Consider the following 15,123-nt stretch of genomic DNA (forward strand, 5'->3'; position numbering starts at 1 on the left):
TCTGCCCAGTTCTCGTTGCTGTAGTAATAAAGCCACACAGGCATTAAAGGCTTTTCTGCAGTGGATGTGCCTGTTCCAGGGTTCGTGTTTGGGATTTCTTCTCCTTTTTTATTTTCTTTTCATTGTGCCAACTTCTTCTCCAAGTTTTTAAGAGCATATAAATACAATATAAAAAAATTTTCCCAAACATTTTCACTTCATCTATTTAAATATATCTAAGTCTTTTAATTAACTTTTTTTTAAATCTATTACACAAAACACAACTGCATAGGAGGTTTCTTGGAATCACTGAATGAGTACAAGGAAGGGAAAGCTACACATCAGTGAATTCCTGAGCTTCCTTCCATAAGAGAACAGAGAACACTCATAAAGAACACACAAATACCTCCTGAGCTGGCTTGTATTATTACTAATCCCTGAATGAGATTCTTCCCAAGAAATAATTAGTTTCATCAGAAACTTCCAGATCATTTGGATATTCATGGTAAAATAATGATTTGTCTGGTTTTATATTCTATCTCTCAGTAAGAAAATAATCAATAGAACTGTGGTTTGAAGTTCAATATCTTATTTATTTAAGGAAATAGATTTGACTCGTATTTGTCTTAAATCCCTTTGCTATTAAGAACTGTAAATGAACGTCAGACAGATTAGCAGGGGTATATTTGGCTATAGAGTATTTATAGTAGGAACTTGGATGCACAGTACATACTTGCAAAACCTCTGAATCACTGCTAAAACAATTACTGAGTTAAGACTCCCAGTCTGTGCGCTGTATATTGAGAACACGTAATGCATCTGGGGATACGTTAATCTGGCCGCAGCACACGAAGCTAACGCAGGAGGCAGCTGCCTGTGCCGTGGGCAAGCACAATGCCTCCTGGGGTCTCGCTCTGAAACAGAGCGGGACGCTATGCAGGGTTAAATTCCAGTTTGGCAGGAAAGTGAGATTTCAAACCTCCTGGTTTTCCCAATCTCACACTGAAGTGCTCATGAAAACACAGTGGCAGAAAAAGACACGGGCCTGATGTTGTACAGCCCCGCACTTGCAAACGCAGGCAGTTCTGTCAGGCGGTGGAATTTTGCCCGCACAGCTAATCGTACCTACACAGCATCGGTCAGGGATACAGGCAAGACATACGCACCTATGCCTTAGTAGGTATGCAGAAATTCAAAACATTGCCTATACATCTCTAGGTTTCTTTAATTTTATTCTACTTTTGTGGTTTTTTAATTTTTAATTCTAACAGCAAGCACTCTACAATATGAAAAAAAATCAGTGTAGTAGTTACTGCCAAAGTAAACCACCCGTGCCTTCCTGTAGGTCTGGCTATGGGCAACGCGGCATAATCAGTTTTTGGAAAAGCTTGCTTAATTTTCGAAAGAGCCTGATGGGAACAATTTTATATGCAATAGTGTTGGGAATACTATATCATAAAGGAAAATCTAAATGTGTGAAATCAGAATACTACATGAATGTTATATTTATTCCAATTTTAAGTTTAAAGTACAAACTTCAAATCAGGCTAGTAAGGAAACATTCAAGCTTTCCAGAGAATATCCCAAGAGGCAAACAGAAAGCGTGGGGATGAAGAATTTGAAACAGCCTTTTATGACAATGTAACCTGCTTTGTGGGCAAGAGCAGTGCAGGGGATGTTGAGTACCTTGGCTTCAGCAGGGCTTCTGACAATCTCACAGCTAAACTTGTGAGATACAGTTCGAGTAAGTGGAAAATTGGCTGGACCACCGTGATTGAAGTGTTTTGAGGACTGGTATGAAGTCCAGCCAGTGGCTAGCTGCTAGGAGTGTTTCTCAGAGGTTTTCAGTGTTTAACGTTTTTATTATCGACCTTGACTACAGTACAGCGTGCACCTGCAGTGAGCTGGCAGATGACAGCAGGTGAGGGGAAGCAGGTGACATGCCTGAGGACAGGGCTGCTGTCCAGAGGGTCCTCATCAGGATGGCAGAAACCTCAGGACAGAAAAATGAGACAGCAGTGTGCCCTTGTGGCAACAAAGACGATCACACCCAGGCGCCATTAGCAAGGCAGTAGCCAGCCAGGCAAGGGAAGTGACTATTCTCCTCTCCATGACCTGTGAGACCACCCCTGGAGTGCTCAGTCTACTTTTGGGCCCCCAGTACAAGAAATATCTTGGACTGGATCAAGTCTGGCAGAGGCAGCCAAAACTGTCACAGGGCTGGAGCACAGGGATGTACAAGGGAAGACAAGCGAACTCTGTTCAGTCATAAGAAGAGGGGGATCTTCCTGCCATCTTTGTCTGATGTAGGAGCAGAGGGAAGACAGAGCCGGGCTTCCTGGAGGTACACTGAAGCCAGAGTTCATGGGCACAATGTGGAACAAAGGAAATTTCAATTAAATATTAGGAGAAATTTTTTCACCATGAGGGTGATCAAATGCTAAACCAGGGGCCCAGAGAAGCTGTGGCAGTCCAACCCTGGAGATCCCAAAGGCCTGACTTGCCAAGGCCCCGAGCCACTGATCTACACAGGCCCTGGACTGGACCAGCAAGCTCCCCAGGTCCAAATTGAACTGCGCTGTGTTATAGTGATGGCCCTCAAAGCAGCATTCACGAACAGAAATGGTTTATAACAGGTATTTAAAAAAATATTTTATACTGAAAGGTTCTTCAGTCTGATTTACGTATAATTATATCCTTTTTTCTCTGTATGCGTTTTCTGATTCACCAGAAAAGAAGTTGTAGGAAGACTGAATTAGGACAAGTTTGGTAGTTAACAGGAAAACAAAACCACCTCCCCCACACTCACACATCCTCTCACGTTAGCAATGTGGAAGTTTGTTCTCTTCCCAATCGCAGGGCAACACGTTTTTGCTGGTGTAATCCACCTGATGAGTAAGGACTGCCACGGCGCAGTGACTGCTCCACTGTAAAGATAACATACATCATTCACTTCCCTCCCCTTGGGTGAACTGCAGTGGGAATGTATCCTGTCTTGGGAAGACTCTCGGTACCTTTCAGAGAACTCAAGGTCTTAAGAAAATGTAAATAAAACTTGCATACAAGAAATCACTGTCAGTGCTGACCAAATAGATTAAGACACATTGCATCTTTGGTTTTTGTGAGACAATTATGGTGAAGCTCTGATGTCCTTGAACCTTGACAATTTGGTTTAGATATAAGAAAGAGGCAAAAAACCACTGAAGTTTAAAAACTGAGTGTCAGTGCCGATCACAGCTTCTGCCTTGTCAACCTTGTCAGACACGGTCAGAGTTACTGCTAGTGCACTGTTTTTTTCCCTGGAAGAGTTCAACAGGGTGGAGTGATGTGATGTGTTGTGTCGTAACCTCTCACACGCAGTGGAGTCATTAGAAGGTGGTTTCAGCACACCAGTGACATCCATTTGTCCTCTAACTGATGAGAAAGTTCAGCATCTCCACCTCTGACTAGTTAAGACAGATCAGAGAAAGCTGGCTGGAAATCAATCCAGATAATGCCTGAAACTTTCAGCTGGGAGGCAGCTGAACGAGATAACAGGCAGCCCCAGTCTTTGCGAGAGCATTACCTACAACATATCACAACTAAGCTGACATTGAGCTGTCAAACTAGAAATAGTGAAAGTCAATTGTTATCACTTGTTATCAATGAATAGCTGTATCCTGGCCTTTCCGAGGCAGATCTTCCAGCAATTTTCCAAGACTGTTTGCAGACTCTGTCTGAAGAACATGGGGAGGGAGTTTGTGTGCCACAATGGCACATGGCAGGATCGTTTCTGAGCAGGGTGTAACACAGAGAACGCAGCACCACAGGCACTGCCTCTGCTGGGCAACCATCATCAGAGCTGAGCAAAATGTGCCACGACAACCACAATGTAACCCTAGTTCTGGGTCCTGCCTGTTGAAGGGACATCCTCTCTGTTCACTGCACAGTAGAGAGCAGAGGTAGGGGAGCTGGGCTGTCTCATTCCCCTGAGGGACAGTAGGCAGACCTATCTCTGTACAAGTTCTGTAAAAGCAAGTATTTGATACTCTGCTTTGCTTATAATTTGTGGCACCTATTTGGCAGAGTTTGGGGCAGAAGACTGAAGACTCGGTGACTCACAAATTTGCTCCATAAGTTATTTTAGGGGTGCCAGATGTTGGTTTAGCATCTACAACTTTGAAGGCGGTTGGGAATCTGAACAGATTTCTGGTATCAACAGACTTCCACAAAAGGAACTAAAGTCACAAATACCTCAAGTGCCTGATTTGGTGGTGAGGAGGGAAGTCCTCAGAAGAGCAATTCTAACTTTTTTAACCATTTCTTTGCCTCTTGCCTTCCTTCAGCTCTCTAGACCTGAACTCTGCCCAGAGTTCTCTCTCTCTGGCAGTGTGTTCTTGGCCCTAGCTTGGGAACACAGACTCTCAAAGAAGTCAAAAATGCCATTGTTCTGTGATGAAGTGGAGAAGCTTATCTTAGCTCTGAAAGTCTATTTACAACTTTCCATTAACACACTTTCCTAGCAAGGAATACAACTACAATGTCTCTATTCTCTTCCTTGATTAGTCTAGTTATTCAGGAAACTCTGGCAGCTTATCAACACATTCTGATGACCTAGAAAACTTCAACACACTAAAAAGCAGTATGTGTGAAACATGGAAGAGCTAAACCAGAGGAAAAAGTAATGTGGTGAACAACTGAAGTCTTCAGGTGCTGTCAACAGATCCACCTCTACACCCATTTTCTTGTATGTGCCTTTCATTATGAAGGCATATCTGCTATCCATAACTGTTAGCAAACAAACTACTCATCTCCCAAATGGTTTTCATCCACGTTTGTTTGACTGTCCTCCTCTTATCCTTTAATTCTTAGGAGTAATTAAGTTTCTAATTAAAGCTTTCACAGAAAACAAACCAAAAAGCCTCAAAACACAACCACCTTAAAACATGCAATACATTCCTGCATCATTTTTATGGGACACATTTGATGTACATACATGATACAAAATTATTTCCAATTCCTATTACACTCTGGAATAGTTCTAATATCACTCTTGGTGACTTTGCTCCTTGAGACACATAGTTCTTGTATTTAATGTCTTTCTGTACAAAATTGATTCTTGGATCCATTAAAAAAGAATGATTTATGGGTAGGAGTTTTTCTGTGTAGGGAAACACTGTTGTTAATCACCTGCTGTGGAAAAATGAGGCTTTGGGCAACGTGGTCTAGTGGAGGGTGTCCCTGGCCACAGCAGGGGGGTTGGAACTAGATGATCTTTAAGGTCCCTTCCAACCCAAACCATTCTATGATTCTACGAAAAGATTAAGAATTACAGAACACCAGTGAGTGACCTTTTGAAACAAAATGAAATACACATTATCCATTTCACAATGCCTAACAGCCTCACACAAACACTTCCCCAGTGTTTGTTTCAACTGACCAGACAGAATTAAAGTGCTCATTATTTTTTAAATATTCTAATTGGGCATTAAATACTTGTGCATGCTTACAGCCAGGCAAACGTAATCACCTTACCTGTTCATGCCTCATCAGTTCTATCATTTCCATAACACTGATAAAATGGTAACAACGATCTGAGTGATCAACCACAGATGTAGGAAAAGGACGATTCTGCCAAATTCTCCATTCAGACAAGGAAAGCTCGTGAGTTGCCTCCTCCTCATGCTTCTGCAGGTTGAAATTAAGATTGGTAAGGAGATTTTAATCAAGACATTGTTTAGCAAAACTAATGTCCACTTCTCTGTCAGGGACAATAAATACTCTGAATGCAGAAAAGTATCTAAACATTATCACAAAAGTTTAAGTCTGGTCCAAAATAAAAACAATTCCATGCTTTGTGTTGTCACAGATTTTCACGGAACACAGGTTAAGTGGTGAAATGGCACAAAAGCTCCAATTTTTTTCTCTGAATCAGAAAAGGGCTTGTAAAACTTGAGGTTTTCTTTCAGTAACACTTATAGTTATATAAACAAGGGAATGAAATAGCACGGATACAATACCATCATGAATATGGCATCCTGCGTGGAATTCTTAGAAACAGGAACAGAACTTAATGGATATTGAGGAACTTTTAAATGTTTTTTTTAAATTTACAGATCTAACCTCAAAGATCCATTTCAAATATCTAATTCCTAAATTCTTTACCTTTAAAAACCTACATATAATTCCCAAAATTGCATTTTTAATACAGACCTCCTTCAAATCATAGTTAACTTTGTTACTTAGGGTATCCTTTAAGCCTCATGTCAAAGGAAACACTACAGGTTAAACTCACTGATATTTCTTCCAGGTTTTCTAAGGTTTCAAACTGAATTTGAGGCAATATCGGTTCCTTTACTCCATCACTTTTCTTAATCCTGTAAAGTCTGTCCCATATTTCAAACTCCTCAGGCGACAGAGACCAGTTCTCATGACAGCGTATTTGCTTTTGGCCTATGGGGGGAAAAACAATAACGGGAAAATGTTACCTACTGCAAGAAAAAGGATACACATAATAAAAAGAACTTTGTATGATATCAGTCAAAAGAAAAAATACCTTCTCTGTGCCACAAACAAAATCAGTTATAGAGAATCTGATGTCAGAAACAAGTATCAACTCAGTGTTGTATGTGTTATAATTGTGGATAAATCTACCTCTTAAACAATTGTTTTGGGGGAAGACATCATATAAAAAAATAGATAGATAGATAGATAGATATACGTATATCAAATAACTATAGGCCTTAAAGACAGTGTAGCAAACAGGGAAAGCATATGGCTTGAATTTCTAAACGTGTGTCTCAGAGTCCTTTGGGGAACAAACTGCAAAGAAGTAGTAAAGCTACTCTTTACATACTGGAAATCAACATTAATTTGTTATGACAAAACTTTTTGTTAGTCATTTTTTGAATCCATCTCCTCTATTAAGGACATGCAGATGAATAAGAGGACAGAATCAAAAGTACTATGGAAATCTCCCAGGAGCAGGGAAAGCAAAAAAGAAGTTTAGGAGTTTTATTTAGACTCATAACTGCAAGTGGGAAGCGCAGGGCACCAGCGAGCACCAAGGCTAGGTTAAAACCAAAATAGGTGCTCAGATGGCGGCTTACTGAAGACAAGGCCCTGGTGCTGCTTGGCTCTCAGCGAGTACACTGCAGTGACGACGAGGAAATGGAGTAATTTTTGGCAATCTGACGGCAAGCCTCGATACCACTGCTATCCAAAAAAATGTCAAATCCCTCAAAACAGCCATCAGCGCGAATAGCAAAGGAACATAAAAATAATCAGCGCTAAGAGTGTGTTAAGAATGTGATTGCTTTTGGTCCAGCTGTGTGAAGCTTGGAGAAATATAATTAAATTAATTTGACAATCACTCTGCAGACAGGATTAGGGATGAATCTGCAGCCAACACCCTATTCTGAATTAATGCTAGGTAAGAGGAATCAGCCTGTATCTCTCAATCCTCTCAAGTTACACTTGCCAGAAACTGTCTCCACAGGATGGTGTGACAATGTTTATTAGAGACTCATAAACAGATCCCTGAGAGGTCAGAGTACTGGGTTTAAGTACTGTTCAGAGTAAGTCTTTCAAAGCTGGAAAAAACTAACATTGAATTTTTTTAAGGTCATAGTTAAAAAAACCCCAGAAGATCAATATGGCTACTAAATTATTTTTGACTCAAGTCTAGGAGATGTTACAGTCCTTTATAGCTAACACACAGTTCAGGGACCCAGTACAGGAGGAAAAAAGAGAGACCTGAAGGAAAGGAAAGTTAAGAACACTTGTCAGAAAAGCATATCTCACAGCCTTTCCTCTGGTTGATAAGGACAGTTAAGTATTAGGTCTGCTCTAGCAGTTAATATCCAGCACCCACACACCAAGACACAATATGCCAATCTTGGATTAGCATGGAGTTCCAGAAAGTGCTGTCTGGAGAAGGTGGAAAGGAAAGGCCAGAAAGAATCCACAGTTGTAACCAAAACATAATGCCCTTGGTCAGTCCAAAGTGATTTCTACTGCCTCACCTAAGACGTATCTTCATAACCAAGAAGCAAAAAGATGGCCTACCAAGGAACTAAGAATGCATTTTCAAACAGCAAGCTGTTAGACAGGAAAAGCACTGGGACAGGCTGCCCAGGGAAGTGGTGGGGTCACCATCCCTGGAGGGATTTAAAAGACATGTAGATGTGGTGCTTGGGGACATGGGTGAGTGGTGGACTTGGCAGTGCAAGGTTAACAGTTGGACTTGATGATCTTAAAGGTCTTTTCCAACCTAAATGATTCTGTGATTCTAAAAAGCGAGCACCAGCAAAAAACTTTGTAGACAAACAGATCTAGTTTGGGTTCCCTCTTGCTCTTGAAGATGACTGTCCAGACAGCATACCAGAACTTTCCCTAAAAGCCATGAATTGTTGCCATCCAGGCACGTCCAGGGAAACGGTGAGAACAACAGACAACTTCAGTTCTGTGTTACAGCTCCAGAGGACAACGCCTTTTGACCAAGATGAGAGCATCCTGAGGTACCATCTGCCCAAGTAATACACGGTGCAACACTATACAGGCATGAAGGCCTCCAGCAGCTGGCAAAATTCGGTAAGAGATACTTCCCAAAGCTCTGGGCTCAATAACAGAGGCATTAAGTTTCTGTTTCTGAGCAGAAGAGGTATTTTTGGCTGTCGAGAAAGTGGACTCTGTACATGAGAAAGCACACCAGATCTCCCTGAGAGAGGGGAATGGAAGGGAATCCCCTTGGCTGGTAAAGCAGACGAGCAATATGGTCCAGCAGGCAGCCGGTTAATGCCTAAGTTACAGGTTGCTCAACTGCTCCCTTCACCAGAAACAATAATTTCTTACAATGCGGGGAACGGTCTGACCATCTGACCCAAATATGTGGATATCTCTGGCTAAAGGAAGAAGCTGAAGTCTGCGTTCAAACTCTTTTTCAGCCATACAACCTAGTTGCTGTTACAGAGGGAGGGAAACTGAAGCAGATCTCACACCGAAGGAAAACTACCTTAAAGCAAACTACACTGCAAGTTCTCACTTCTGCATTTTAACACATTTAACCCTCTCCATTGCTGTTCTACTCAGATGAGGAACCACGCCATAAGCTCTGACAGAACTAACGTTTCACATCACGCGAAGCCTAACTAAAATGGGAAGAAACAGGGATCCAAACAAATACAACTGCTGCCAGCATATAAGTAAAATACCATTTCAGACTTAGGGGCTAGCAAAACCAAGACAAAACCACCCCCACCTTATATTTTCAGTGTTCACAAACTACAAATTCAAGACTCCATTCATAACAGAAGGAAAAAGAGCTGTTACGGAGAGTTCTGTAGAGCACTCCGAAATAAGAGTTTGCTAAAATACAGGCAGGCTGCCCAGGGAAAGAGGCATGTACCTGTACTCATCCAGAATCATTACAGCTGAATAGGATACCATCGATTCTGCAAATTACGAAGTGCTTCATTTTTACACAAAGCCACAATTCAGGGACTACTAAAACTCACTGTGTGGATGAAGAAGAATTCTCAAAACTAAAAGCAAACTTAAGAAAAAGATCCCAAAAAATTTCAAAAATACATTGACTAGATTAACAGAAATAAAAAATGAACAACAACATATACATTAGTATAGTTCAATGTATAGCTTAGACCACTATAGCTAGTATCAGAGCAAAGGAAGGAAGTTTCTATTCCAGTGGACAGACTCACTTAGGAAATGTAAAATATCACCAGACATGCACATCTCATTAACATCCTAAAAAGCTCTAGCTTTTTACAGTATTTTGTAGAAATCTCAGCTGCATACTACCGAGTAATTGCAATGTACCAGGAGCTCTTCTTTAGCTCTCACAGAAGAAAATTCCCATCCTACTTGAGAATGATTAGGTTGTCTGGATACATAGTTGAGAATTACCATGTCCTGTTGAATGTAGTAATTGGCAACAGTGTATCCCCTTCGTGTGAAGTAGCACATGCTCCTTTTTAAGGGTAATTATCTTTAAGAACATTTTATGAGTCACAAATGCAACATACCACCAAAGGCAGACATATCATTAAAATTATTAATGTTATTTTCCATATTTTTCTCCAGAACCAAAATATTTTCCTTTCCCTTGAACTGGGAGGAGAGCAAGAACTAGTCTGGAGCAGAAGGTGGTGGATTTAGCCTGTAGCTAGCAGGGAATGGGTCAGTTCTCAGGGGAATAAGCTCTGTTTAAGGGCAAGAAAGAAGAGACTGGAAGCACCATATTGAGCAGGACAGTATAGCCAGCCGTGATACCTCAAATCCATTGTCACGAACAGTCCCTCTTCTCACTGTGAAGAAAGCTGCTGGTGCAAAAGAAACTTCAACTGTCCAAAGATTTACCTAAGAAATTCATCGAATCCCAGCCTGGTTTGGGTGGGAAGGGACCTCAAAGCCCATCCAGTTCCAACCCCCTGCCATGGGCAGGGACACCCTCCACTAGCCCAGGTTGCCCAAAGCCCCATCCAACCTGGCCTTGAACACTGCCAGGGAGCCAGGGGCAGCCACAGCTTCTCTGGGCACCCTGTGCCAGGGCCTCAGCACCCTCACAGGGAAGGATTTCTGCCTCACATCCCATCTCCATCTCCCCTCCTGCAGCTTCAGGCCATTCCCCTTGGCCTGTCACTCCCTGCCCTTGGCACCAGTCCCTCTCCAGCTTTCCTGGAGCCCCTGCAGGGACTGGAAGGGGCTCGAAGGTCTCCCCGCAGCCTTCTCTTCTCCAGGCTGAACAACCCCAACTCTCTCAGCCTGAGGTCTCCAGAGCAGAAGTGCTCCAGCCCTCGCATCATCCCTGTGAAGTTATGCACTACTGATGCAGAATGATGCTTCCTTTACTAGAAGTGTGTGAACATGGGAGAGGAATGGGGCAGGGAAGAACAACAGCTAAAGCAATGAGCACAATATTGCTGCTGAGGTCACTTTTGTCACATTCAAATTGGTATTTATGCTCCCATACACAGCATAAGCGGCTTGTTTGGGGCAGGCTTGACTACAGAAGAAGATGCAATTTGTATTTTGGAGAAGCCATGTCCTTGGCTGAAAAAAAAAAAAAAATCAATATAGATGTAGCTGAAATAAGTTAAAAAATACCACCCGCTTATTAGGAAAGTTTTGTGTAGCTATCATCCTGAAAACAAAGAATGGTGTAACCCAAGAAAGGGAAAGGTAAAACACTCTTTAAAAAAATAAGATAAAATATATATTTTTATATCTACATATATATATAAAGGAAAGAAGCAGGTAGGCGGCTGAATTTTCAGAAGCAAAGGGCAGATGTCTGAATCAGATGAGGACAGTTCTCTACTGAGAAAAGCAGGACAAGACAAAGCTGGTACAAGGCCCATGTAAAGCGTTTTATTCTTTGCGCGGCGCACAAAGCTGTGTGCCCTCCTGCTACACAGGTATTGTCAGGACAAGAGATCTGAATTTAAGGAACTGAAGTACACGTGCATAAACACATCCTTCATTAACTGGCTTTTCCAAAGAAAATAAACATTGAAAATAGCAGGCTCCTGCAATATTTCCATAGTTTTGTGACAACCACTTGAGAAGGTAATGTGCATTATTATGCATATTTCATTCAAATAGGAGATGAACTCAGAAAATTTGTCAGCCATCCAAAGGCCTTGCCACAACTAAATTAAAAGGCATGAGCAACTGGAAAGGCATAAAAACCCCACACTGGTCTAAAGACAGCGTTGGTATATTTTAGAAAAACAGTAGAAGAAGATTGCATCATTAAGATAAAAACAGCAATTAAAGAAATAATGTGAAATTATAAAAATCAAACAAAACCTCATAGACAACTCAAAATTGATACAATCTAAAAAGGTGAGAGTAGAGTAATTGTGAAGAACCAGAAGAAGAATTATCAAAATGAGATTTCATCTAGACAAATGTAATGCAGAAAGAAAAACAAAAGAAATTATCGATAGTTTAAAATGCCATTTACCTACCAGGAACAACGGGTATGGGAAGAACACATTTTGGTGCACGTTAGCTATTTTTCATCATGCCTACTGTGGTTTCATACCTCTCACAGAGCGGGGAGATTGGCAGAGAATTTGCAAAGATAATAGTGTTAGAGATGATTATCCAGATCTTTCAGCATTTTCACCTTTGCAATTATCTTGTGGGATAGTTATTCCCATTTTGTAAAGTAAAGAAAGATGAGCATAAAAACCATGAGCTGTCTCCAAAGATCATGTTCAGGGATTTTTTCCTCCAATGAGTCCAAGCCATTTTAAGCACAAAACTATTCTTTCTTAAATGCTTTTTCATTTTACTGCACTAATATGCCACTCAATTTTAGCAAACTCTTTCAAAACAAAAAAACAACACCCAAACGAAAACAAATAAAAAACAAAACTGAGAGAGAGGAAAAAATAAGAGAACTGCCAAGTAATGGGATTTTTGCTCTTGTTGCTGTACTTTTCAAAGAAAAACTCGTACAACTGAAGAACACACTTGGTTAGTGATGGGGCAAGACAAGAATAATGTGTCCTTCTGGTACTGACAGATAAAATTTGTGAAAGAGGTTTTGAAGAGGAAGGATATGTAAAATTAATAGAAGTTGAATCAAATTAAAAAGAACAGGAAATATTTGACTAGAAAAGAAGGAAAATGCTTGAAATTACTACGTTACTTCTGCCCATGACACTTCAATTTCTGTGCACGTGTTCCTACATGGACAAACCTGAAGATCAACTTAAAAACCAGCATAAATAAGAACATACACAGCTTATTCATTACTGCTAGCTTATTTGGTTTTCTAATGTGGAAGGGGGCACTGAAATAAGGAGAGGAGAAATGCAAAAAATAAAGACTTCTTTCTCTTCTTTTTGAGATTTATCTTGAATATCTTTAAAATCAGAAACAGCCACTTGCTTCATACAGTAATGAAGGGGACTTCAACACAAAGCTGGCGCTCAATAATTTGCACTCATGTAACACTTGTTTGCAAGATGGGCAGTCAATCATGTTCATCTTCAGCAACCGATAGACCTCCACGCGCACTATGGACTTCAATTGCGGCAGCTGCTAACCTACTTCACACAAAAGGAGCCTGGTAATTACAGCCTTTGAAGTGCTATTCCCTCAGCAGGAAACACGTTCAGCATATTATCTTCTTTATGCACTTACTGCCTCTCATTTCTATTTTCTAGGACAGACTTACAAACATTCTAAAATGATTATTGTAATTCCATGTCTTGCTCTGTTTGTTTTCTTGCAAGTTGTGTTGTTTATTCCATCCTTGGTGTTCCTCACTGGCTGCCACCCGGGTTGTGCACAGACCCAGGTAAGCATGCCTTACAGAAGGCTCCAGAGCCATAATGGGGAGCGGCACGATCGGGAGCATCATCACAACTGTGCCGCAGCTGGGTCTGCAGCACGTGCCTACTTACAAAGGGTCTGGGCTGAGGATAGCATGTGCAGATTCATTTATCGATGCTAACTCTTCTCCATTACAGGTCTACCCTGCAAAATGGGAGATGACATGAACTGGTTTGGAGGCCAAAGGAGAAGCTGATTTTTTTCTGCATGATTTTGTAGCTTGCTTCCTCTTTCTATGTTCAGCCTTTTGTTTGCCCTGGATGGTGTTGGAAAGAGATCAGATGTAGATTTTGATGAGAATTTTTGTGATCAGAAGCATTTAAAAACCACTAACTCTAAAACCTAACTACTCCGATACTGAAATATGAAGCTTCCCAAGTCTTTTAGGAGTTTCTTCTTTCAAGAAGTTGCTATTAGTCTTTACATAAATTACTCAACCAAAGAGATTGAGCATGACAACTTCCAAGTATTTACAAAACCTAGCTCCTTCTTCCTATCTTATAATTTTGTTCAGTTTACTGAGCATTTCAGTGCCTGTAACTGCATCAGCTCAAGACCCATTTCTCTTTTAAAATTCATTTTCCTCCAAGGGTGTGTGCAATTCATAAATATCCCACCCTTGATTTCTCTCTTTCCTCCCCTCAAAACCCTTCAGTTTTCAAGCATTTCTGTTTTGTTGTCATTTACAAAGGTATAAGACAGACTTTTCTTGTGCTAATAAAAAGCATTAAGCCTAACTGTTAAAGCTCCGAACCAGATTTGGTATAGAATTATCACTCAGCATTTCAGTGACAGTTATGCCACCTGACATCAGTATATCAGAAGTCTTCAGAAGACATCATTAACATTTGCCTCTTCTGTTTGTAGCTGGAGTTTCTGACCTTCAGTCACTGACTCCATTAGAAGCTCTATGGAGAAAGATGAAACAAATGCCCGATGTGAAGTATGGATATTTAAGTACAGAACTGTGATTTGAGGATGTTAAAGGAAAGGGATGAGGAACCAAAGCAGCAGTCAGCGCAGTATCACACTCGAAAGGCTACAGCTGACAGAAATTACACTTTTGCTAGAGACCCAGAACTCGTGTGAGCACGCAGTTTTGATATGCTGTAATATAACAACATGAGATAGCAGCTTATGCAGTGCTTAGGAAAACACCATAATCCTCTTACCAGTGACACAGGAAAAGAGAGCAGATTTATGCTGGAGGGAACTAGATCTTCTCTCTTTGGAAAGCATTCTTGAATTACTTGGTTCGTATTTTTCAGCAGTAATAAACATTTTATGCAACTTCGGATTTATGCCTTCTGGAACCATACGTGGGCTATGCTGGTAAAAACGAAGCATTTTGTTTCCTGAAATAGCTTTGTGGATGCTCCTTTTGTTAGACTGGCTTTGATTGTAAGTCTGTAAAAGAGAAGATAAATCATATGTTGTCAGATTGTTCTGTCACATGACTCGGTCAAAAGCAAAAGATGACCTGAGTGTCTATGGGGTTTCTCACTATTTTATGTTCCATCATGAAGTTGTTTTCTGGGTTTTTCCTTTCCTTCCCCAAACACAACTAAACCAAAATATGATGCAAGGCCCCAAGAGCCAACCATATATCCTCTTCTGTGAATACTGGCAGTTAGGCCAACACAACTGCTTGTTCAAGTTCTTGAACTGCAAGTTCCAGACTTGCAGTATGCCTCCACGTTATGGCAACCAGAGAGAGGAAAGGGACAGAAGGACGTGGATGAAAACAAGGATGTGTTATTGAAAATCTGATAATGAATACATGAAAACATAGCTACT

At 40.9% G+C, this 15,123-nt stretch overlaps 1 protein-coding gene across 2 annotated transcripts in view; it reads right to left on the reverse strand.

Annotated features, from left to right (window-relative positions):
• The window catches only part of FANCM (FA complementation group M), a 77,541-nt gene that overhangs the window by 23,474 nt on the left and 38,944 nt on the right, over positions 1-15,123 (reverse strand). For both annotated transcript variants that reach the window (XM_054827630.1, XM_054827631.1), the window contains 3 exons: positions 14,499-14,733; positions 6,254-6,411; positions 5,494-5,646 (listed from right to left, as the gene is read on the reverse strand). In XM_054827630.1, the coding sequence (XP_054683605.1) occupies positions 5,494-5,646; positions 6,254-6,411; positions 14,499-14,733 (546 nt within the window). The remainder of the gene's footprint in view (positions 1-5,493; positions 5,647-6,253; positions 6,412-14,498; positions 14,734-15,123) is intronic.

This window comes from Grus americana, chromosome 5 (genome assembly GCF_028858705.1).
Source record: "Grus americana isolate bGruAme1 chromosome 5, bGruAme1.mat, whole genome shotgun sequence".
Taxonomy (NCBI): Eukaryota; Metazoa; Chordata; class Aves; order Gruiformes; family Gruidae; genus Grus; species Grus americana.